General features: G+C 37.2%; 1 protein-coding gene across 1 annotated transcript in view; it reads right to left on the minus strand.

Moving 5' to 3' along the window:
* The window catches only part of ATG10 (autophagy related 10), a 266,695-nt gene that overhangs the window by 76,382 nt on the left and 163,978 nt on the right, over positions 1 to 26,335 (minus strand). The window contains exon 3 of the mRNA XM_012664569.1: positions 13,655 to 13,793. Within this exon, the coding sequence (XP_012520023.1) occupies positions 13,655 to 13,793 (139 nt within the window). The remainder of the gene's footprint in view (positions 1 to 13,654; positions 13,794 to 26,335) is intronic.

A 26,335-nucleotide genomic window follows, 5' to 3' on the forward strand; every position in this document is an offset into this window, starting at 1 on the left:
CTCGGATACATAGGAAGATCCCCATCTCTAAGACGAAACAGAGATTCTAGAAAAAGGTCATCATTATGATTTTACTGGTTATGTGATGTTGTACTAAGATAATGTACCATAATTTACTTAAGTATTCCTCTGCTGTTGGTCATCTAAATTACTACAGGCTTTGAAATAGTACCTGACACAAAGCAGTCACAAAGCCAAAACAATTTTTCTTTTGAATTTTTTTTTTTTTTGAGACAGAGTCTCACTCTTTTGCCCGGGCTAGAGTGAGTACCGTGGCATCAGCCCAGCTCACAGCAACCTCAAACTCCTGGGCTCAAGTGATCCTCCTGCCTCAGCCTCCCAAGTAGCTGGGACTACAGGCATGCACCACCATGCCCAGCTAATTTTTTCTATATATTTTTAGTTGGCCGATTAATTTCTTTCTATTTTTAGTAGAGACGGGGTCTTGCTCTTGCTCAGGCTGGTTTCCAACTCCTGAGCTCAAGCAATCCGCCCGCCTCGGCCTCCCAGAGTGCTAGAATTACAGGCGTGAGCCACCGCGCCCGGCCTGAATTTTTTTTTTTGATAAATTCCTTAGAGCGAAATTACTAAGTCAAAGTGAAAAATAACTGTTTTAATTCAAGTCAAAAGAACTAGTATTCTACCACATGAAGATTCTCTCTGGAATAATCAGATAAGAATTTTAGAAATAGATGTTTATATAATTTGGCACCTACTATATGCCAGGATTTTTTCTAAGCCTTTGTGATATATCGGTGACCAAAACGATGGTCTCTGTTTTCATGGAGGTTACATTCTAGCGTGGGGAAAAGGGATACACAATGAACACAGTACATGAGTAAATTATCTAGTATGTCAGGGGGCAATACCCACTATGGTAAAAAGAAAAAGTAGAGCAGACTAAGGAGTGCCAGCAAGGGACGGATCTGCAATTTTAGACTTCAGTGAGAAAGTGACTTGTGAGCTTACACTGGGAGGCACTGTGTTCCAGGGAGAGGGACCAACCAGTGGAAAGACCACCAAGGAAAGAGGGGAAAGGGGACACTAGCACTATCTGTAGGTCACTAAAACCTAAAGACATCAGCTTTATCAAGATATAATTCACATAGATACAATCAACCCATTTACAGTGTACAATTCAATGATATTCAGAGTTGTAAAACCATTCCCTCAATCAACTTTAGAACATTTTCATCATCTGAAGGAAAAAAAAAAACAACAAAACCCAAACCAACCCATGAGCAGACATTCCCCATTCTCCCCCACCCAACCTCCCCAGTCCTAGGAAATCACTAATTTACTTTCTGATGCTATGAATTTGTCTATTCTGTATGTTTCATATAAATGGAATCAATATGTGGTCTTTTGTGATTGGTTTCTTTCACTTAGTATAATGTTTCAAGGTTCATCCATGTTGTAGCATGTATCTGTACTTCATTACTTTTTATAGGCAAATTACATTTCATTGTATTATATGCCACATTTTGTTTATCCATTCATCAGCTGATGGACATCTAGGTTGTTTCCACTTTTGGGCTAATATGAATAATGATGCTATGAACATTCACGTACAAGTTTTTGCGTAGACATATGTCTTCTTTTCTCTTGGGTACACACCTAGGAGTGGATTGATGGATCATATGGTAACACTACATTTAACCTTTTGAGAAATTGCCAGATTTATCTCCAAAATGGCTGCCCTGTTTTACATCCCACCAGCAGTTAAATAAGGATTATACTTTCTCCACATCTTTCCCAATATTTAATATTATCTTTGTTCTTAAATTATAGCTATCCTAGCAGGTGTGAAATGGTTCTCATGATTTAGATTTTCATTTTCCTTTATTACAAGTGACAGAGTATATTTTCATGTGTTTATTGGTTACTATCTTCTTTGGATAAATGTCCATTCAGATCCTTTGGTCCTTTTTTAATTGGGTTACTTACCAAATTGTTGAGTACAAGAGTTCTTTATATATTCTAGATACAAGTCCCTTATTAAATATATTTATTTGCAAATATTTTCTCCATTTCTGTTGGCTGTCTTTTCATTTTCATGATGGTGTCCTTTAGGCACAAAAGGTTTTAATTTGATGAAGTCCAATCTATCTATTTTTTCTTTGTTTCCCTGTGTGTTTGGTGTCATATCTATGAAACCTGTGCCTAATCTAAGATCATGAAGATTCACTCCTACATTTTCTTCTGAGACAAATGTTGACTTTTGAAATGAGGAATTATTGCAGGGTTTTCAGGAGAGGCGTGGCATCATCTAACTTAGGTTTGGCAAGGATTGCATTCTGTATCTCTCCCAAGAGTTTGACACGAAACACGAATGCTTATTATCCTCATTGGATACATCATTTTCTGATATTATTTTATTGTGTTCTTTATGTATCAGTTGGGGGAGGGGGTCTCCCACACCTAGAATGTGGCCTTCAGGTGGGCAGGAACCTTGACTGTTTGGTTCCCTGCTATATTCCTAGGACCTAGATCAACACAGGCAATGCCGGACCTGTAAGATGGTACAAAATGGAGACCAAGTCTGGTGCCACGGTAAGCCATAGCCATGTACCAGCCCAAGTTATGGGGACACAGAGGTCAGAAGTAAGTAGCAGAAGCTGGCCTGCAGAGAGAGAAGAGTGTGGCTGTATAGAGAAGGGCAAAGACATGAGGCCAGGAAAGTATCTACCTCGGTGGAGTCCCTGGGTACAGTTCCAGTGAGGCCTGGCCAAGCTTCATTTCTGTGAGTTGCCTTTTTCTTCATAATAAGCCCTATTTTCCTCTCAACCCGATTTTCTGAACCAACTTGAGTGCTTTTCTGATTCTTTATAACCAGGGCATTGTTTTAAGAGTAAATTCTTCAAACGAAGAAACTGATAGAAAAGCTGGTACATAAGAGAGCATAAAGATGATGCTTCTAAAAGCTATTTTGCTTGAGATTGAGACGGCCTAACTGTATAGTTGTGATCTCCATGACTGGCCTCTCCCAACTGGTCTCCAGATTCCAAAACCTAACCCCTTTAGGAAAACTGAGGAAGGCCAACAAGCAATTATAATTCCCTTATCAAAATATTTGCTCCATACAGGCCCATATCTTGGCTATATCTCAAGGGCCACTGCAAACTTTCTTCAGCATCTTTTTTTTTTTTTTCGACACAGGATCTCACTATGTCACCCAGGCTGGAGTGCAGTGGTGCAATCATAGCTCACTACAGCCTCCAACTCCTGGGCTCAAGTGATCCTCCTGCCTCAGCCTCCAGAGTAGCTGGGACTACAGAAGCACGCCACCACGCCTGGCTAATTTTTCCTATTTTTTTGTAGAAATGTGGTCTCACTATGTTGCTCAGGATGGTCTCGAATTCCTGACCTCAAGCACTCCTCCTGTCCAGACCTCTCAAAGTGCTGGAATTGCAGGCACGAGCCAACATGCCCAGCCTCTTCAGCATCTCTTGAGGTTCTGTGTTTGGCACCCCCTGCTGGTAGCATGATAGGCCTGGTGGGACTGTAAGGTTTAGAATTTGAGTGTTCAGAACAAGTATATCACATCTTAAATATTCAAAAGACCACTGTTCTTCTAAATAGTCACCTATTGAGGTTACCTAACTATTCAACAAATATTTATTCCAACGATGCTGTCAATCGAACTGCTCCTTTGAAATTGCCTTCAGAGCCAGACAAGGAACTAATTACTTTGTGGTCCCAAATAGATTTAATCAAAGGAAAAAAAAATTATGCTCATTTTATTCCCTATATTTGGCTCCAAATGATTTTTGTCATCTCAAGACAAATTCACCTTTGATGGGTAACCATCTGCCAACTTTTAGCCACAAGGACTAAAAGATGTTTCAAAACTAGCAGTTCCCAAATGCGTTGTTGAGTAATTGCAGTATGGCTGGCAAAAGTCTATAATTTTGCTTTTCCTCTGTGTCTCTGTGAATCTCTCCGGTTTCTGCTGACCATTTACACTGTAAAAGATCTGAGCAAACATAGCTTTGTCTTTACAACAACAATGATTTAATGAGATATGATGTAGGTTCTCTTCCCCAAGCCTTCATCTTTGGTTTACCTCATCATACTTCACACCTTCATGATCAAAGACAAGTGTAAGTTAGTTTTTGAGATGTTTTATTAAAAAAAAAAAATCGACCTTATCATCAATATCTACAAAACTCTGGCATACATCATTGATAACTAAAATGCATTCAAATATGATCGTGAGTCTAATTATTTCAAAAACAAAATGGAGTCTTTAGAAATCCCACTGAAGCAACTGGATGGCATAGCCAAACATTTAAAGAACCACATCATAGAAATAAAACAGAAACTTGAAGAATTTTGTACATTCCATCTATTTATGAAAACTGAAGACTCAAAACTTTAACTTAAAATTAAAACATGGGCATAAATACTTGGTTAAGTACATGAAACACATTATTATGTACCTACATGTTCAAGTCAAATTATCTTCAATCGGAAACTTTAAGAGGGTATATATTTTCTGTCTGGCCTCAGTCACAGGAGACATAAGCATGCTCAGTCAACAACTCCCTACTTTCAGACCCAAGATACTTGATAGCACCAATTTGAACATGCTTAGAAATCTCATTAATCACACTGAGGCTGAGAAGCTCAGTAAAATCCCTTGAATACTTGAAAAACTACAGTAAAAGCCTAAATAATTTCAGCAAGAACCTACAAAGTGAGCATGGCAAATTGGGTTCACTTATTTAAGAAGTATTTATTGAGTGCCTACTATGTGCCTATATCATCTGCAATGATAATACACATTTAAACTAAAGGAATGTTCTGTCAGAATCTAAAGTGTCAGTGACAAAAGAAGAAGAGATATTAGGTGAAAAATAGAATAATTAAAAAGTACAATCTTTAGCAACTGCCAGTAGCATTTAATTTAACATTTTCATATAAAATCTTTCAATTGAATAATAACCCATGTGTCAAGTAATCTATATATTACTCAAAATGTGCAGCTTTCTAAATTAAATTTCTCAGGGCTATTAGTTTTCATGAATCCAGTAACAGCATGAGATATTTCACTAGCACTACCTAACTCTAGTGCAAGCATGCTGAAGTCACCTTTATCCTTATTGTGCATGGTTTCACTAAAATTTTTTAACTTCTAAAATGAAGATTAGAAAGAGAATAAATTATTCAGAATAAGTTTAAAAACAATATTCTGATGTGGTCACTAGGAAAGAGTGGATTTTTCACAACAAAATATGTCATTACTCAATATATTGTCTTCAACAGAGCTTTGAAGGATATAAAAATTCATGTCATACTCCACAGTAAGGTAGAGATGAAGCTCCACCAAAGGAGAAAATTCATTTCTGCTGCAGTGAGAAAATTATATTGTGATATGAAATGAGTGTAATTGTTCATGTACGTTCATATCAGCTACTGTGCTGGCTAATTCTGCAATTTTTATTTATTCTTACAAACATTTTAGCACTTTGTACCTTTATTAATCTCAGGCAATCTAAATTAAATCCCAAAAATACAGATTGTGGCAACTTCTTTTTACTTATACATAATGTCAATTAATTAATTTAACTCGTGTTTCTTAAATTTCAGTTATTTGTATGAAAGTGTCATGTAGTAAAAAATGGGCTATAGAGTTCGAGTCCCAACTCCAGAGTTTTCTATTATCCTTCATTAAATCATTTAACCCCTCTGAGCACTCAGTTTTTATGTCTGCACATGAGGATAACAGCAGTTCTTACCTTCTAATATTATTGTGAGGATCAAGGTACATAACTCAGCTGGCATCACTGAAAGGTACTAAATGCCAAGCCCCATTTCATATATTAGCTTACAATCCTCAGAACTCCATGCAGTAGGTATTATTATTATCTCAATTTTTTTTCAGATGGTGAAAGAAAGAAAACATAAAAGTTCAATAACCTGCCAAGGTCACATAGGCACTAAGTAGCAGAGCTGGGAATCAGAACCAAGGCTTTCTGGCTCTAGATCCTGTGTTTTTCACCACTACTTTGTAGGTGTCTCTGTATATAGGAGTTCTTTGTATACTGTAAAGTGATACAGGTTACTTGTGGTGGTGGTGGTGTTGCTGTTACTACTAGTCTCCACCAACACTACCTAACCTAAGAGTAACTAGAATTTTCTCTTTCCTGTTTTTCTTCTCAGGTCTGGCTTGCCCTTTCGCCCATCGCTGCATGGACAAATCCCATGTCCATCCAAGGCCTCTCTTGATCCTTCCAGTTCAAGGTAATCGCAGCTCTCTGAGCCTTGGTGCCAACTTTTACCTCTCTTATGGTCCTTAACATATTGTACTTGTTACAGGGAATTTCAGACCTGTCTTGTTTCCTAAGCTCCTTGAGAGCATCATCTATCTCTGATTTCCTTTATTTATCTCTGAATTTCAGAAACATCTTCATGGCTTATGCATAAATATTTTCAAATGAATGAAGAGATGAAAGTTCAACATTCTTTCTAGAGCAATTAACACAATTCTAAGAATAAAGACTGAATAGTCATAATAAAATTCATTGATTACATGTTTTGCAGTCATATTTAAAAAACTCTCATACATGTGTAAATCCATAGCATTAAGCATATAGTGGATATTTGATTTCTGAGTATCCAAACACGCTTCCAATTTGGGAAAGAAATTCTACAATAAGTGGAAGGCAGAGCCCCAATTTCCCATCACTAAAGCCAAAGGGAGGCAGCCTTTCCCTCACCTTGTCATTCTACTTCCTTCAGTTGACTCTACGATCTACTCTTCAAAAAGTCCTTTTCTGTTTACGATGGTCAGGTTCAATTATTCCCAACCAAGTATACCTAGCTAATATAGAACAAATAGAAAATTTAAAAGTCTTGCTTAATAAATATTTTCAAAATTATTATCCCGAAATTTTAAAATGTTACATATTTGTCTAGCAATTTTGAGTAAAAAAATGTAAGACAGTTTTTAATTACATGAGGAAGTATGTATGTTGCCATCTATTTTTATGAGACATATGCTCAACAGCACGCAAAGGAGCAATTTTGAGTTATCTCAAACCATCCACACACTGGGTAATAATGCAAGTAATGCTATAGCCTTTCATTTAAGTTAAACACTTACCCTAGTAGAAGTCCATATAAGACCATCTTGAGAAATCTCTGAATCAGAAAATGTCCCAAGGGAAGCAATACTGCATGATCCCCAAAGTACTTAAGATATCAACCCTGAGATACTATTTATTGATCAAGAAATCTAAAGACCGTACCTCCAGATGGATATCTACAACCTAATGTCTCCTCGTTCTAAAGAAGACACTCTACTTTTAATCCTATCCAAAGTATTCCGAGGTTTTGATCCTAACCTCCTGGTCTGGTACCCCAGTACTCAGCAATTTGGACTCCTGGCTTTCCTCAAACTTCAATACCCCCCAAACATGGACATATTGTTCCTGTACTAGCATTTTGTCTATCCTTATTCCACCATCCAGCTTGGTCCCCTTCCCACAGAGAATGCAGTCTCTGCCTTCTCAACACAGGACCTAACATACAGATTTCGATGACTTTAAAGGAGGAGAAAAGCAATAAATGAGTTACAAGTTGGGCAGTGATTTGTTTCCGCATACCTTTTAAATAGGCTAATGGGTTTTGTGCTGTGCACACATTAAGTACTCATGTATGTTTTAATGGATGTTTCAAACAGGGCTAATTTTGCCAATAGTAAGCAAAGAGATATTTCTTCCACATGGAGGCACAAATATTCATCTGTCCAGGAAAGCTAAAATATAGTCTCCTACAAATTAAGAAAATAAATTTACTTACCTTTTATTTTTTTCTTCCAGGTCTCTGTGTCCATTTAAAATATCTTACTTTTTGTATATGTGGTGTTTTGTACTAACACCGGTTAGAATAAACCTTTTAGCTAATTATCTGTTGCTGTAGTTTAGTTTCACATTCCTTTAGTGCCTTTCTTTGAGCATATTTTTAAACCAGGGCTTGATTTTTCAATTCTATTCCTATCACATGTTCTAACCCAGCATCCAACTTCTATCCTAATTCCCCATAATGTTTCAAATATTTACATGGGTCAATAAATAATTCTTATTAAATTTCCTCTATTATTTGGACTTTTTAGTTTGAATATATTTGTATTAGTTAAATAATTTTTCATTATTTTTCTTAATAACTTTCACTGTTTACTCTTCAAGTCTCATTTCAATCCCTAGAATCTCTTTTTAATCTACCAAAATTCATGTTTCAGTTATTATGATCTTGGCTAGATTTATTACCCACATAAATATAAGTATAATATAAATATAAATATATAAACTTTCTTAAAGATACTTTACAATCAAATAAGGCTCTAAATTATCTATAGAATCATTTTCTACTTTCTGCTCATTGTAATAGTTAACTAGAATCATTTTTGCCCCAGTCTTTAAGTATCTCTAATTCACTTTTTTCTTCCTCTTCGACAAGCTGCCTTAACTTTCACTGTAGTGGCAATGGTACTTTTTCCCTGAAAACATGTTCCTCCAGCTTATTTTCTCTAAGAGGTTACTATTTTTAAATTTTAATAATGCTAATAACAATAACTAAAAATGCCAAATTCCAATTCCTTTTTTTTTAAATTTCATTCTCTTCCTTCAATTATTCCTCTCTCTTTTTTGCTCAGTCGTGCTTTCTAGGAAATCCCTCTGCTGGTCTCATTCACGTCTGCTCAATCTCATTCGCTTTTCCTTTAAATCCTCCAATCCCTACCCATCCATTATCTCTTCCATAACTGGACCTCAACTTATCTTTTCAACCGTTTCTTTCACAATCTGTCCTAAGGGAATCCCTATTCCAAACTGGACTCTCACTTCCCCAAATAGGCTATGCTCTTCCCAGCCCCTACAGCTCGGCACTCATCCTCCTCTCTTTCTACAGTGCTCTTCTATCCTTTTCAGGAGACCTAATCCACGAACATCCTTTGAAAGTTGTTGGACAGAACTATGGATATCCACTCTCATTCTTCAGCTTCCTCCAACCCCCATCTTTCCTGTTTTCCTATCATTCTCCTCTGCATACTCCAAAGATTTCCTTTTGTTCCAAACCATGGACAACCCTCTTCCTCTTCCTCCTTGATGGTTTGTACACTGCTTTAATTGCAAACTTTCCATTATTCTGTCTTTATCCTGGCCTTTATCTGGTTTGGTTAATGCTGCCTTTGAGAAGGAATTATTCTTTATTTCTTTAGCCCTGTTTCTCCATGAGCATCTTTCAGGCCTCTAATAAGTGGACAAATCTTGCGCATGAAATATCTAGGCTACATTTGTAATTCTATACCCTGACTTCCTGGGCCAATAATAGAATGGATCTCCAGAAAGGACAGGCATTCAGTTGCTAAATGGAAGAAATGCTTCCTTCTCTATTCAAGAGCAGCCCTTCTGACTAATTCAAGAAATATGTCAAAACAGTTCTTAAGAAGAACCCATATGTCACCCAAAGAATTAAATATTTTGAAAATGACAAGAACCACTTGGTCCATTTTTCAATAGAGAACAAGGGAAAAGAGACAGGAAAGAAATAAATCAGAACTCAAGGTGAAATAAATATAGAAATCTCTAGTTATAATGTAAAGGGAAATATTTAAGCCTAGGACTCTGGTGAAGCCAAAAGCCATCATATATATACATCAGGTTTTTACCATATTTCTAACATTTGCCACCAGCTTTTCATCAAAGCCAAGCCCCCCAAAGGGAAAATGAGACATAAAAGGGTCATAGAATGATAAGAATGATGGAGAGTAGATAGGAGGCTTTGGCATGATACAAATAATTCTATAATATGCTGTGCTTCAAAAACAGTGGGCAAAAAAACAGAAACAAAGAAGCAGCGTGCCCTTGAAGATGTCAATGCTTTGTGGGAATGGATTTCCTAAACTACAAAGCACTATTCTAATGTTAGGCTATTTATTATTACCCAGTAGAAGCATAATTACCTCTCACCCACTGCTGGGTGGCAAATTGTATTAACCCTGACCCACCACCTCTCTCAAACCTACAATGACAAAAGTAGTTAAGGAAAAACAGAACACTGGGAAGGGAGGACACATTGGGAAGGGAGGACTTATTTCTTTTTCTTTTTTTTTTTGAGGCAGAGTCTCACTCTGTTGTCCTGGCTAGTGTGCAGTGGCATCATCATAGCTCACTGCAACCTCAGACTCCTGGGCTCAAGCGATCCTCCTACCTCAGCCTTCCGAGTAGCTGGGACTATAGGTGCGTGCCACCACGCCCAGCTAATTTTTCTAATTTGTAGAGACGCTCTTGCTCAGCCTGGTCTCAAACTCCTGAGCTCAAGCAATCCTCCCTCCTCGGCCTCCCAGAATGCTAGGATTACAGCCGTGAGCCACCGTGCCTGCTTTATTTCTTTTCTTAAATCCATGTTACCCCCGTGGAAACTGAGCTCCTATAGGTCCAAGGAGTAGGAATGAGAGGCATCCAGAAGCAGAATGCCGTCTCAGCTTGGCTGTCTGCCTTCAAGGATCAAATAAAGATATGTGTTTATAGGAGTGGAGCAGCTGCTCAGCTAGTTTGGATGCCCACTTCTGAGTCCTCAGGACATTCTATTTTTCTTAGTTCACTAACCCTATAGTCTCTAGAAAGTATCAGACTAAAGAGTGAAGATATATAGATGGTTTGGGTCCTAGGTCTCCTGAAGACAATAGTATTACTTCCTCCTGAGAACCCACCAGAGGAGTTGGAAAATGCACCTCACAATGTTTCAGTCTTTAGGTTATACTCACAAATGGTCAGAAGTTCATCATTATTGGCTCATTGCTGATGCTGTGCCTCAGACGAATGCGCCATATGTGGCTCTCACACACATAGGGCCATAAATAAAGCTTCTCACTTTGTAGGTACTCCATATTAATTTCCCTTCGCTCGTCTTTTTACCTTAAAGCCCTACCTTCTAGCTTGCCATCTTATAGAAGACAAGTAAACAAATAATTCTGCTATAGTGCAACTTGTGGTATTATAGACTGTATGATATATGATATGACATAGCAGTAACAAGAGTAGGTGGCATGTTAGCTAAGTGTTCGGCTGTAGTTGGCCTGGTGAACACTGGACCACATAGAGAAATAAGAGGAATTCATAGCCCATTGGAATTGCATTTCGATAAACGAAATAAAGATTTCTCCTGAAATCTAAGCCAGTTGATAGAAGAAAGAGTAATGTCAATTTAAATAGTAACTACTTACTACTTGCTTTGTTTTTGCTTAAAAAAAAAAAAAGGTATAGGAAGAAAATTCAGAGCAAAGCAGAGAAATTAATTTTAACTAATAATCAAATGCAAAAGAAATTCTAAATATCTGTCAAAAACAAGGCTAAGTGAACTATTTTTGAAGCAACAAAAAAAAAGACCCCTGGGCAAGAAATTTTACAGTCATCCTCTTTCTAGGTCGGAACTTTCTTAGAATAAGACAAAGAAAAATCCGGACCTGGAATAAGAGGAAGACATTAGGAATCCTTCACCATACTGACAAGAGATTTGTTTAACAAATAGATGAAAGGCCAGAGTAATCAGATACCACAGGAAAAGGTAATGGACTAAGGGGAATAAATGAAAAATTATGGCTCCACAGTAAAGGGACATATATTTTTAGAATATCTATGAGGTTAAGTGAGGTGGGAAAAAAAAAAAGAAATTCTTAGAATATGATAAAGAAGAGAACCATTTTTCATGTTTCTCTACCAGAAAACATTTAATATGCTTTGTAAAAATTAAATTTGATATTTTAATGTACCTAAACAAGCACTAAATGAATTCTGGACTGAAATGAATTAAAAAATTCCTAATACCCATTCTATACAACACAGAATGGGAGTGGGGAATGAAGAATGCTTCTACATAAAATAAATTTGGCTTTCCTTTATTAGGCATAAATGAAGAGCATCTTAAAAGTATATAAATAGAATCCAAGAATGCTACTTGTGTATTTTTTTTCTTTTAAGGAACAGAAAATCATAAAGAAAGGATCACAGGAAGTATACTAATGTCATTAAATATAATTGGACTTGCAGGAACAATTATTGTGCTGTACTGTAAGGGGAGCTGTTGGCACATAAGAGCAAAGCACACGTATGAGCTCATCCCCGGCCTTGGCAAGACCCACTTCCAGCTAGAAGCAGTCATGTTTCAACACCTCTGATTCCCTAATGCTGACAAGCTAAACAACTTGTTTTGTCTCTGGGAGCTCTTCTCTAGTGATTAACTGCTTATGGTGAATACTAATTATATGAAAGTACAGTATTGAAGAAGAAGTGTCCTATTTCCTCTACCTGCAGCCACAACTTGTTTTTGAATCTAGAAGGTACTAGGTAGAGCCACAGCAAACCAGAACCAAGAAAAACATTTTCCTCCCCCTGGGTAATAAATATATCTCCTACTTTTTAGTATAGTACAGTTCACTGACAAGAAACCTCCTTTAACCTCTGGGCTCCAAACCAAACATAATTACAATACAATGAGTGTTTTAAGGCTTGTAATAATTATATGGATAAATCTACAGCACGAGTTTGTGCATTAGTGAACTATCAGTGTCCTCAATTCCCCGTGTCCCATGTTGAAAATTTACCCCAAATTGTCAGTTCTTAGGAACTGTACCTCAGATTAAAATCTTCTCACCAGGGAGTCTATGAGAATTTGTTCTTGTGTTTTAAATCCTAAGTGCTTGTTAAACCGCCAACACTGCAAAATTAGAGACCATTAAACAATATAAGGCAGCAAGTGATTAAATCTACCAAATACACATTCAAAGCAGCTTAAGCTACTTTTTAATTAAAAATAAAATATCATTGGCTAAATTCAGATGTCTTAGCTATCCAGAAAAAGTTAGAGGACTGTTCAAAATGCAAAATGCTGCTGATAAGGCCAGACAGAAAAGGAGAAATAGGGCAGGGGGTGGGCTGGACAGGGGGCTCATCTTGGTGCCAAGCCAGGGTGGCAGGGTGCCCGAGTGCTCACCAGGCTTAGGCAGTGGACATTAGCAGGGAGTCTCGGCTGCACCGCAGGGGGAGGATGCCATGTGGCTGCTGATTAAATAAGCTTTATTAGCAAAGGCCTCCAAGGAGACAGGGTGTTCCACCTTCTTGGCAGGAGAATGAGTTGAGTAACAGCATCTCAGGAAGTGAAGGCATTGGAGATGTATAGATGGCTGAAGGAAATGTTAGTGCTATTTTTAAATACGGCTTAACCTAATTGATATACATTTCTTGAAGTAATCATTAGCTTTTGGGGAAGAAGGCACAGGGGCTTTTGAATTAATGGGATCACTTGAAATTCAAAGAAATTTTTACTATATAGTTAGAAGTAAATAAACATTGTAGCTTTAAGTCATTCCTCCTTGTTTAAAGAAAAGAAAAAGGGCCAGGGGGCTTAGTCAACTTCAGGCAGAAGGCCAAGAATCTGAAGATCAGACTTAAGGCTGGGATGATATCATTCACTCTGAAGTCTTGATACTCTTTCTGAAGCATGAGAAAATTTACTGGTAAAACCTTACCTCACCCACAGTTTTCTTATTTTTAACTCTATTTTTTTCTACTCGAGAATAATTTTCCAAATATGTTTTCTGCCTTATATGTAAATGTTATAAATTTACTTTTAGCTTCAGACACGGTCTTACCTAAAAAGCTTGCCCTAAAGTAAAGTACAGGCACTTGGTAGCTGCAGGAATATAAGACATGATACTCATATTTAATCACTTCGGACGCCGCTGCAGTCTCAGTCACTTCGAAATCATCTGAGGGTAGCTCTAAAGCCTCCTGAAAAAAAGCAAAAACAAAATCCAAAATGTGTTTGTCAATAAGAAAAGTACTAACATGGAGAGGAAAAGATGAGATTGTCTTCTTGCAAAATAACAGTTAAATAAACATAGGGCTATGAGGTAAGGAAAAGGGAGTTTCCCATATTAATGTTTAACATTTGAGTCCTGGGTAAATAGTATAACCAGAAAACATTAGCATTAAGTAATTCCAGATTGTTTTTGAGAGACAAAGCAGCTCTGAGTAAAGAAACAGGAAGAAGAAAAAAAAGCAAAAAGATCTATTGCAACAGCAACTCTGAAAAATCTTTACTGTACAATTTTAGCAACAAGATGATAGCTATACGAGCTACTTTCTTTCCTACCTGTGAAAGCTAAAAACATCCTAACAATTGAACAAGAGGCTGTGAAATGTCCCTAAAGATTCTATTGTACTTGCCAAAAGATGATTCATTGTGTGGTGAACAATTCCCAGTTCCACTTTGAATAAGAAAGTTATTTTGCAAGAGGTTGAGTTTGTTAGGTGTATTTCAAAACCTGAGATGATTCTGTTTTCTTCATTATTGTGCTATCTTTGGTATATTTCTACAATAAATCTTGATTTATAATAGATTAGATGCCGAATATTAATGTCACCTTAAACAGGGTTTTGTTATCAGAGATGATAGTCATCTCACTTCTCACCTCATCGTTCTTTACTGGTTGATTTTTTTTATCATGTGTAGGTTTTTTTAAAGAATGTATCTTAATGTTTAGGAGAAAGTAATTGAACATGTTCAGTCAGAGTCTGGATCCATCCACATTCACTTATTTATTTGGTTCCTTTGAAATGAAATTAGTACCAGCAGGAACGAAGCAGGTTGGTTTGGCTCATTCTAATTCTCATTAAAACAGTAACAACAACAATGAACAATCAGAAAGAACTACAGGAAAGACTTCAAACTTTATCAATATGAAATAAGGTTTCCTGTGGAGATAAGCCAAGCCACAGACTACTTTCCAGATCTGTATCTCCTTTCCAGATAATTTCTGTAATTCCCCACTCTCAGTCAGTTCACTGGGGAGATACCACAATAGATAAATCACAACTAGAGATATTTATGAAGTACTTTTCACTAAACTCCAGTAAACACTATCAATTAAATGCAACAAAGTAACCAGGTAGAAATCACTGAAATAAATATCCCAAATAGAGGAAATTAATAATAGTAGCAAGAAAATGTTTTTTCTTTTTTCAATTTTTCGTTAGGCATAGGTAGCTATATCTTCTTTTCCACCAATTCTTTTAACAAAAATTTTTTTTTTGTCAACAATTGGGTTGTTTAGTATTTATAACCTCTTTGCTTTCTTAACATTATAAAGGAATTGTATCTTGATGATAAAACAGAATTACAAACACTCCACAAGTACATAAAAGAAAAAGTGAAATTCCCCTCAACCCAGCACTCCTATACCTCAGATTTGTAACCATTTTTAGCAGACTAATAATGTATTTTTCCAGACTTTTAAATTTTTTTGGCACACAGACACATACACACCTCCTCTCCACCCCACTGTCTCTGATTAAATTCTGCTATCTATACATATGCTCCTAGAGTGGGTATTTTCACTCATGGGCCTCCTGCCACATGCTGCCATGTCACTGCAGCAAACTCAGCATCTTTTAATGCCTTCACTATATTCCATTGTATGACTACATCATAGTTGCTCTTCATTTCTTTTAACATTTCCATATTGCCAGATATTTTAGGTTGATTATAAGTTTCTGCTACTACAACTAATACTGCAATGAATATCCTAGCACATATATCCCTGTACACATCTATTTTTCTATGGTGCAGACTTCTAAAGGTAGAATCACTGTACCAAGGGTATGTGCATTTTAAATTTCAAGAGACACTGCCAATCTGTCCTCAGAAAAAGGCTGTATCAATTTATATTCCCAGAGAAAAAAGTCTGATATATCCAATATCCAATATATACTGAATATAATTTCTTTTCCATTTTTGCCTATTTGATGTATTTTTAAATGCCAGTTTCTTGTTGTTTTAATTTCTAGTTTCTTGATTACTAGCAAAGGTGAGCAGCTATTCATACATTCATTGATAATTTGTGTCTTCCCATGATTTGCTTGTTCTTATTCTTTATTTTCTGATATTTAAGTTGTTTGTACTTTTCTTATTGAATTATATAAACTCTTTGTATATAAGAAATAATAACTTACTATTGGAGATAAATATATGTCTGCACCATAGAAAAATGGAGGTATACAAGGATATGTGTGACATATATACATATAAACAAAAAGACTTTTTTTTTGAGAGACAGAGTCTTGCTCTGTTACTCAGGCTGGAGTGTAGTGGCCCAATCATAGCTCACTCTAATCTTGAATTCCTGGGCTCAAGCGATCCTCCTGCCTCAACCTCCCAAGTAGCTGGGACTACATGTGTGTGCTACCACATCCGGCTAATTTTTTTTATTTTTTGCAGAGATGAGGTCTTGCTATGTTGCCCAAGCTGGTCTCAAACTCCTGGCTTCAAGAAATCCTCCTGCCTAGGCCTCCCAAAGTGCTGGGATTATAGGCATGAGCCACTGCACCTGGCTAAAAAACTTTTTCATTCGGTTTTCTTTCAACTCCGTTGATTGTACTTTTTATCGTAATGTTTCTTTTATTTTTATGTAGTCAAATCTGTGCATTTCTGTTTACAGCTTCTGAGTTACATGTTTTCATTAGAAGACCTCCTGCTATGCCCCATTTCACTTTTAAAAATTATAAAAATGTTAAATTCCTTTATTATGTACACACATATATTTTAGAATTGACATTAGATCATTAATCCACCTGAATTTTGTTTTTGTGTATACTGTGTAGTAGGACTTTTTCCCAGACAATTGCAACAGTCCATCTTTCTCCCATTGATTTTAAATGTCACCATTACTAGAAATTAAGAGTGTGTGTGTGTGTGTGTGTGTGTGTGTGTTTATTCTCTACTCTTCTCTATTGAGCTATTTCTCCTCTTAGACCATCACCGTGCAATTCTTTAGTGTATACTGAATCTAAGAAATTGGGTCATTAATTTCTGCAGAAAACTGCAGAAATAGACTGCCTGAGACCCAGTGCTGCTAGGGAGGATAAAATTTTTGGAAAGAATGTTCTTCACCCAAACTTAAATTAAGCACTCAGGAATGTGCTGGGGTTGACACAAGGTACTTGCCACTGGTGATCAATTAGGCATAGATACACATTCTCTGGAACAGGTAGGAGGCTGAAGAAATGAGGGGGAGAGGACAGAACAAGTTTCTTGAAGAGCCTGTTAGAAGTCTCCTCCCAGTCACTATTCTCACTGGCAGCTGAGTGCATTTGTGGCATTTGAAGGCCAGGGGTGCTTGTCCTTTAATTAGGACTGCTACAATGCTCTGGGCAGCCATCTACGTGCAAGCACATTTTTGCATCCATTACTCATATTAGATGAACCTGAATCCTTGATTTGTGTGTGCTAGAATCTTTCCATCATTCATGGTCACCTTTGTGAAACTCATGCAAATATCATCCCTTGAAGTCATGCAATTTGGAAATCGCAGACTTCTAAATATTTTCTGCTTCCCTTTACAGTTAAAAGTGCCAGATGGTTTTAGAACTTCAAGACTAAGGTTCTTTTCTTACTCATTTTTGTATTCCCAGAAACTCTAGTACAGAGCTGAGAACCCTAGTAAGCAACATTTTCTATTTCAGTCTTCTGTTTCTTCTCAACTAGGTATATTATCAAATATAACAAACTTCATAGGTAATTCATCAGCAACCCCGTTCACACCCTAAAGTTTGAAAAAAAGTAAATGGAGAAGTAACAGTGCGAAATATCACCAAAAAGGATATACGAATGGCAAATAAGCACATGAAAAAGATATTCAACATCATTAATCATCAAGGAAATACAAATTACATGAATGTTCATAGCAGTTTTATTTAGAATAGCTAAAAACTTGAAGCAGTTCTGGTGTCCTTCAACAGGTCAATGGTTAACCAAACTGTAGTACATGCATACCATACAATTTAACAGTTAAAAGGAGCAAACTACTGATACATACGATAATCTCCAGGGAATTATGCTAAGCAATAAAAGTCAATCCCAAAAGGTCATATACTGTATGATTCCACTTATATAACATTTTTGAAATGACAATTTTTTTTTAATTTCAGCATATTATGGGGGTACAGATGTTTAGGTTACGTATGTTGCCCTTGCCCCCCCGCCAAGTCCGAGTTTCAAATCCGTCTATTCTTTGGGTGGTGAGCATTGCACTCTTTGTGTATGTATATACCCGTCCCCTCCTCCCTCCTCCCCCCTCCCCGACATCCAATAGATGTTATTCTTATATGTGCACTTATGTGTTGATCAGTTAATACCAATTTGATGGTGAGTCCCTGTGGTGCTTGTCTTTCCATTCTTGGGATACCTCACTTAGTAGAATGCGTTCCAGCTCTATCCAGGAGTATACAAGAGGTGCTATATCACCATTGTTTCTTAAAGCTGACTAGTACTCCATGGTATACATATACCACATTTTATTAATCCACTCATGTATTGATGGACACTTGGGTTATTTCCACATCTTTGCAATTGTGAATTGTGCTGCTATAAATATTCGGTTGCAGGTGGAAATGGCAAAATTTTTGAAATGAAGAAAAAAGAGCAGATTGGTGTTGGATGGTGTGGAGAGCAGAGGGGTCTGGTTATAAAAAGGACAGCATAAGAAATCCTTGTGGTGATGGAACTATTCTGTATCTTAACTACAGTGGTGGATACAAAGACCTACACAGGTGATAAAATTGTATAGAAACACACGCGCGCGCACACATACACACACGAGTACAAGTAAAACTGGGAAAATCTGAATATCAGTGGATTATATCAATGTCAATATCCTGGTTGTGATATTACACTGAAGTTTTACAAAAACAATGGAAGAAACTGGGTAAAAGGTATATGGGATCTTTCTAACCATTTTTTATTACTGCATGTGAATCTACAGTTACCTCAAAAATTTCAAATTAAAAATGAAAAGCAAAGAAACAGTGAGGCAATTTGAGCCTTGTTAAAAACTAAATAAAATTTCTAAGACCCCAAGGTGCTCTCAGTACAGATGGCAGGGGGATCATGCTAATAAAGAGAATCTAATATCTGGGATTTGTTTTAAAATACTACAGCAGAGGGTTAAGTGGATAGAAGTACAGAAGGGGCATGATTGGTCATGGAGTGATGATTGTTGGGGGGCTTGATGGGCCCCTGGGCATTCACTATAGTATTCTATCTACTTTGAGAAATATTTAAAATTTTCCAAAATAAAAAAAAGGTGAAAAAAGTTTCTGATAACATATTACAGAATACAGAATCAGAACTCTAATAGTGAAAGAAACTTGAATCATTCCATCTAGCCCAACACTCTCATAGATATAAACAAGGCCCAGAAAGGTTAGTGGCTTATCCAATGCCACATAGGCACAACAGTGCCCCCGTATCTGCGGTTTCACTTTCTGTGGTTTCAGTTACCCACGGTTACCATGATCCAAAAATATTAAGTAAAAAATTCCAGATACAAAAAAATTCATGTTTTAAATTGTGTGTCGTTCTGAGTAGCATGATGAAATCTCCTGTTGTCCTGCATGCCTGGGACATGAAGCATCCCTTTGTCCAACATATCCACACCAAAGATGCTACCAGCTCATTAGTAACTTGGTAGCCATCTGGGTCATTAGATCAACTGTTGCAGCATCACAGTGTTCTGTTCAAGTAACAGTTTACTTAATAATGGCCCCAAAGTGCAAGAGCAGTGATGCTGGCAATTTAGATATGCCAAAGAAAAGATGTTAATCTTTTACTATACCTAATTTATAAATTAAAATTTATCATATGTATGTATGTATAGGAAAAAACATAATACATATGAGGTTCAGTACTGTTTGCATTTTTAAGACTGAAGGTCTTGGAATAAATCCCCCCTGGATAAGGAGGGGACTACTATAGTTAGAGGCACAGGAAGTCCTATTACTCGTGTCTACTGACACTGAAACCATTGGTCTTTGTACTGTGGTATGCCACTTCGTAACTATTGCTATACTTAATTTGGACTGATGTTCTGAACACCATAATATTAACATCCTGAGTTAGTTTGTGAATATTTTATCATTTATCTTTTATTATATGATTTTTAAAGGATTTGGATATACAGTAGGTATTCAGCATCCATGGGAGATTGGTTCCAGAATCCCCTAAGGATACCAAAATCCATGGACGCTCAAGTCCCTGATATAAAAAGGCATAGTATTTGCAAATAACCTGCACATATCCTGCCATATACTTTAAATCATCCCTGTATTACTTATAATACCCAGTACAATGTATATGCTATATAAATAGTTGCTATACTGTATTGTTTAAAGAATAATGGTAAGGAAAAAAGTCTGTCCATGTTCAACACAGATGCAACCATTGTAGGCCTAACATTTTTCATCCCTGGTTGTTTGAATCCATGGATGCGGAACCCATGGATACAGAGGGCCGATTGTATTTAATCTGATATTAATTTGATATTAACAGGGAAGTCACAATACATTTATTTTCCTCAAAATGTTGCTATTTCATGAAGATACCTGTGTTTAGAAAATTACATTCATTCAAGGAGCTAAAAGATTAAGTGGTTCATGTTAATTATAGAAACCTTGATTTTATTGAATTCAATTAACAATAAGTTGACAGTGATCTCTCATTTAGAAAATCTGATATGAATTAAGCTTTACAACTAAATCCCATTAAATAGGGATCATGCTGAAGACACTTCACAGATATTTTATTGAAAGCAAACCCAAATAGTGTATTGGGCTTTGGAAATGAGATCCATATCTCTATTTAGCCTACAGGGAAAAGTAATTGAAGTTAGAAAAACTTTTCTTCTATCACTAATAATCTCTATTACTATTACTGAGCAAACATAAGCAATGAGCTTTATTCATAATATCCCTTGAGGAAAAGAGAGTTGATTTGTTTATCTTCTACCAGTCAGGTCTTCAGTTCAAACCTAACATTGCTGGACTAGAATTACAGCTAAGGAGCCAAGAGTGACAGAGGGGCAGGGCTGGTTCAGGGACAGTCCTTACCTGTATCCATCAGTGGACACGTAAACCATCTAGTCACAGTGGAAAGATGGGCTACGTAACAAACTCTTCATTTGCTGATATTTCTGAGCCAACAACCATTTAATATTTTCCGAATTGATGAAGACTGATGAAGCCTTTTGACAAACCATTGAAAAATCAATTCCTTAAGAAAGAATTTTAATTATTAAAACATTTAAAGTGAATTATAAAAATAATCTGTGGGGCTTAAAGTAACCAGCTCCTTTTTTTTCATTTCATGGCTCATGATTTTACAGTGGGGTGGTCTTTTCACTACCTTAATTCCTAGAATGGCTTTTTTTCATGATCTTTGTGGTTTTTGAGTAAGTGACTGTCACAAGAACCTTTGTGAGCGATGTCATTCTTTTAGCAACTGTCAATGTTGTATCTGGTACATAAGAGAGGGATCCACACAAGGCAGGCATCCATCTGACAGCATCGAGAGCAGCACTGAAACAACAAGGGGTGGTCACAAGATGATCTCAAGGATAGCATCTCAGTGAGGCTCCCCCTGTCCCAGTAATATTATAACTACTACTACTGATTTTTTAAAAAGGGAAAAAAGGAGGCACCATTCTTTGCTCTCCTTGCTACATTGAAGGAGAGTGAATCAGCATCAGTATGGCCAATGTAGGTTCCCACCGGGAAGAATAATCTGTCTCCTGTGTGGGCCTGAGTCCTGTTCTGCAGACTGGTATGCTCAAGGGCAAGGCAGGAGGGAGGGGATGCAGAAGCCCGCCAGAGCACATCTGGCAGTTTTCTGGATGTTTACAGCTGTCTCCACTGTGCTTCTTAGGCCCTGTTTCTTTTAAGACTGCATAGAAAGCAGCAAGACAGCTAGTGCCTGGAGCTGGGCAACTAGCAAACAGGCTGAGTAAGAGGTGGGACTATGGACGAGGCTGTCTCTCAGAGTCCACGCTAGAGAACACAGGTTCTCTGGCAAGAAGAAAGAGTAATAATGCTTAATAGCACCTATCATATGCTCATGGAGATTAGTTCCTACATCATAACAATATATGAAAAGCACTGTTTTCCTAGAAAAAATCAGAAGGGCTCAGAAGGACATTTTAAAAGGCAAGGTAGGTTCTTCTCATCTACTTTTAAGATTTCTACACATCTAAAAGCAAAAGAATTAGCAGGATACGGGATTTGAAAATCAGAAATTCCTTATGTTAAATCATGAGTAACTAAAGGAGGAGGGAAAGATTTTTACTTGGTATTCTCAGCTTCAGAAATAAGTCAAATGTATTTCTCTTCAGAGTCACCTTTTACATGTTATATAAGAAAGACCAGCATCAGTTATAAGCGTTTATGGTTTTACTAAGCCTATTGATATGCATTATGTCATCTGTTCCTCTGCTCTAGGAGGAAGACCCAAGGTCACTCAGCAAGTAAGAAACGGAACCAGGGCACAAACTTAAGCCTTCAGGCTCCAAGCCCAAGGTTCTCTCCACTCTGCAAAGACCATTAGATTTTTGGGGGTGGGAAATGTTAAACAGATGTATTCCTGGGCTCTACCCCCAAAATTCTGATTGAGGAGTTCTGCGAAGGGTTTTAAGAATCCACCTTATAAACGACAGTGATGCTATGTAGGTGGTCAGTGGACCACTCCAAGAAGCCTTGCCTCACATATACGTGGAGGGTCTACTTTGTGATTCTTTACTTTTGTAGTTTATGGAATAATAAAGGCAGGAAAGCTCAATCACCGAGAACCAAAATAATGCCATAAGCTAGTCTGCCTTCATTAGCTACTCATCTATGTTTTTAGCAGCATTGTCATCTCATTTGGTCTCCTCTTGGAGGAGCCCAATGCACCTCCATTAACCTAAGACCTCAGCTCATCATTCCCACTCCCAGTACACTGTGCCTTTCCTTTATCTCCTCCTATCCAAAACACTCCCTCACTTTCTCCTTTTCCTTCTACTTGATTAAATATTAATAATTCTTGCTAAAGTATTAATGGCCACTGATGGCTTAGTATGTTACTCCTTTTATTATTATACTCAATAGCAGATTTGTGGCTGATAACCCTAATCAAAAGCAATCTATTTTGTGTGTGTGCCAAAACCCAGGAACAAACTAGGGAAGGAATCTTCAATAGTGGGAACTGGGGTGCCAAAAAGGGATAAATTTTGTACCATGCATGTAACGACAAATGTGTGAGACTTGCCTTTATAGGGCATTCTAGGTTATAACTCTGGAGCCAGAAAATTCTTCCTTGTTATCTTGCTGCAGAGTAAATCAGTTTCCACTAGATTTATCCTTGCAGAAAACTAAAAACCAAGAGTCATCATTTTTTATATAATATCCTTGGAAAAATATGAACAAGTTTATTGTCTTCAGATTTCTGTTCCCCATATTAAACAACCTAGTTCTTCTAATTTTTCCTCTATCTCTAGTTCCACAGATCTGAAAACTTTTTCCTAAAGGGCCACAGAGTAAAATATCTTAGGCTTTGTGAGCCATAAGGTCCCTGCAGTTGAAGCCTGAAAGCAGCCATTGGCAACATGTAAACAAATGGACATGGCTCTACTCCAGTGAAATTTTATTTACAAAAACAAGCTGCAGCCCATAGACCCTAGTTTGCCTACCCCTGCAAATCCATTTTAAGGCCGTCTTTAATTTCATTCTATTACATTTTTATAAGCACTGAGCAGAATTTTATTAAAGGACCTGTGTCTCCATTTGGTGAACTCTTCCCCCTCCTTCCATTTTTTTCCTATCTTAGGATGTTACATTAAATTTCCTGAGGGGATAAGAAATTCTGAGCCTTAAAAGGATGATGATAATTAAATCCAATGGGCTGGGGTTTGGCTGAAGTCATTTTCTACAGTAAGAGATAGCACTACCCTAATTTAAACAAGTAAGATTTTTAAATGTCTTGATGAATAAACTGCAAATTCCTTCAGCATATGAATAAACGTCTACATTCAAATCCAGAAATAAGTAAATTTCACTGGCAAGGAGTGAAAATGATAAGGTCTTGATAAATAGACCAAGAGGCAAGCATTGCAGGATTGTGAATCCTAAAGCACAGACCCTCTTCCACATGCACAAGAAATACCTCTCTGGGAATCAGCAAAGAACTGTTCTGTTCCTTCCCCTTGCTCAAAACTGTCTCTGGATTATGTGGATGTCAATAGAGATTTATTTATTTGCTTGCTTGCCTTTTACCAGAAGAATCCCTTTAAGATTTCCTCAAGGACCCACCATGTGCCAGGCACCATGCTTGTGCTGGGATAAAGACGTAGTTGTTGCTGTTAAATAACACTATTTCAGCAGTAATGAGAGCAAGATGAAGTTCTCACCTTCCTATTGGGATCCAAGAGGAAGCTCAAAATCTCAGATAATAACACCTGGATTTTAGAGAAGTGTAGTATTGGCAAAAGTGAAAAAGAGCACAGAATTTGGAGTTAGCCTTGGGTTCGATTCCTGGCTCTGTCACAGAGTGGGAACACCATTTAAACCCTCTGTGCCTCAGTTTCTTCACTTGTTAAATAAAGGCACTCTTCCTTCACTTTTCCCTTGTATAATGTGTTGTATTAAACAAGATAATATGTAAAACAACCTGGCACACAGTAAATATTCTAATTAACTCATTCATTCATCTAATAAACGTCACAGAGTACCTTCTGTGTTCTAGACCAAGAGTGCCCAAACATTTTTTAAAGGCCCAGATAGTAAATATTTTAGGCTTTGTACACCATATGTCTTTGTCAAAACCACTCAACTTTTCCACTGTAGCATGATAGCAGCCTAGATAATACATAAATTAACGAATGTGGCTTTGCTCCAATCAAACATTATGGACACTAAAACTTCAATTCCATATTATTTAAATGTCATGAAATATTATTATTCTTTTGATTCTTTTTAACCCTATAAAAATGTAAAAGCCCTTCTTAGCTGTGGGATATACAAAAACAGGCAGTAGGCCATGGTTAGCCAACCCCTGTTCTAGATGCTGTCCTAGGACCTGGGAATACAGGGGAGAACAATAACAGATATTATGTCCCAAAGTCAGGAGATCCATGAAATAAATAATCACACAAAGAACTGTAAAATTATAATTACAACAAGTGCTATTAGAGAAAATGTACACAGTCCCCAGAGGATATACAATTTTACCTCATCTGTAAATGTGGTTTGTGAGATTCTAATCTTTTTTTTTCAGCTCTTTCAAATATAAACCGGTTTTACATAGCACCAACCATTTTAATATTCTAATCACCCTTTACCAAAGTTTATTTTTAGTTCAATGATCATACCACCCACTCTGATAGATTTTTAGGAACTGTTTTTGTCTAAGTTCACCAGATTGCCCTGTCACCTAGAATTTGTCACCACTGTCACCTCTAACCGCCCAAATTTCTTCCTAACAGACTCTTGTGGCAGCCCACTAAGAAGTCTCTGCCCACACTTTGTTCTGCTCGATGTGTGTCCTTCTGCCTCCAGCAATAGTTTCCATCCGAGAAGGCCCCACGGGTTTCTTTCTCAGTGTTACACAGTCATTCTATATGCATGTGCATATGTGCCCACTTGCATGCGTGCACATAGCACACATACACATTCATCCAACTAATGATCACTGAGCATCAACTATGTGCTAGGCACAGTGCCAGCACTGGAGATATGTTGGCAAACAAAACTGACAGGGTCTTTGCTCTCAAAGAGCTTATAACTAGAAAGAAAGTGGAAGAAAAATAAATCATTCTATGAACAATTATTTGATCATAGTGTTGCAAGTGCTATAAGAACATAAGAATACATCATGGGGTCCTTATCTGGTCGGGGGCAGGAGGTCATGAAAGGCTTCTCCTACTATGGTACATACACATCACTTAGAATGTCGGCAAGGGGGCATGGTGACACGTGCCTGTAGTCCCAGCTACTCAGGAGGCTGAGGCAGGAGGATCACTTGAGCTCAGGAGTTTGAAGTTGCAGTGAGCTATGATGATACCACTGCATTCCAGCCTGGGTGACTGGGTGACAGAGCAAGACCCTGTCTCTAAAAAAAAAGGAGAGAATGTCAGCAAGGGCAGGGCTTTTGCCTGTCTTATTCGTTCATGTATCCTAAGCATCCTAAACAGTACCTGGCAAATAGCAGGCATTCAACCAATATCTGTTGAATGAAATAAATAAATGGAACGAGTATAAACTATCTGTTGCCATTTCCATCCTACAAATCAGAGGTCTCTAAACTTCTTTGATTGTGATTCTAGGAGTTAAAAAATTTAAGCACTAATTTCTAATATGTGCATATTTACCTCTTGATCAATTATGAACGTATATTTCTGTAAAATATACTATATGTATTGTAAAATACACTAAAATAGAAAAATTTAAAAGACAAAGATGAAGGAAAAATATCT

The sequence above is a fragment of the Propithecus coquereli genome, unplaced genomic scaffold (genome assembly GCF_000956105.1).
Source record: "Propithecus coquereli isolate 6110/MARCELLA unplaced genomic scaffold, Pcoq_1.0 Scaffold9, whole genome shotgun sequence".
Lineage (NCBI taxonomy): Eukaryota > Metazoa > Chordata > Mammalia > Primates > Indriidae > Propithecus > Propithecus coquereli.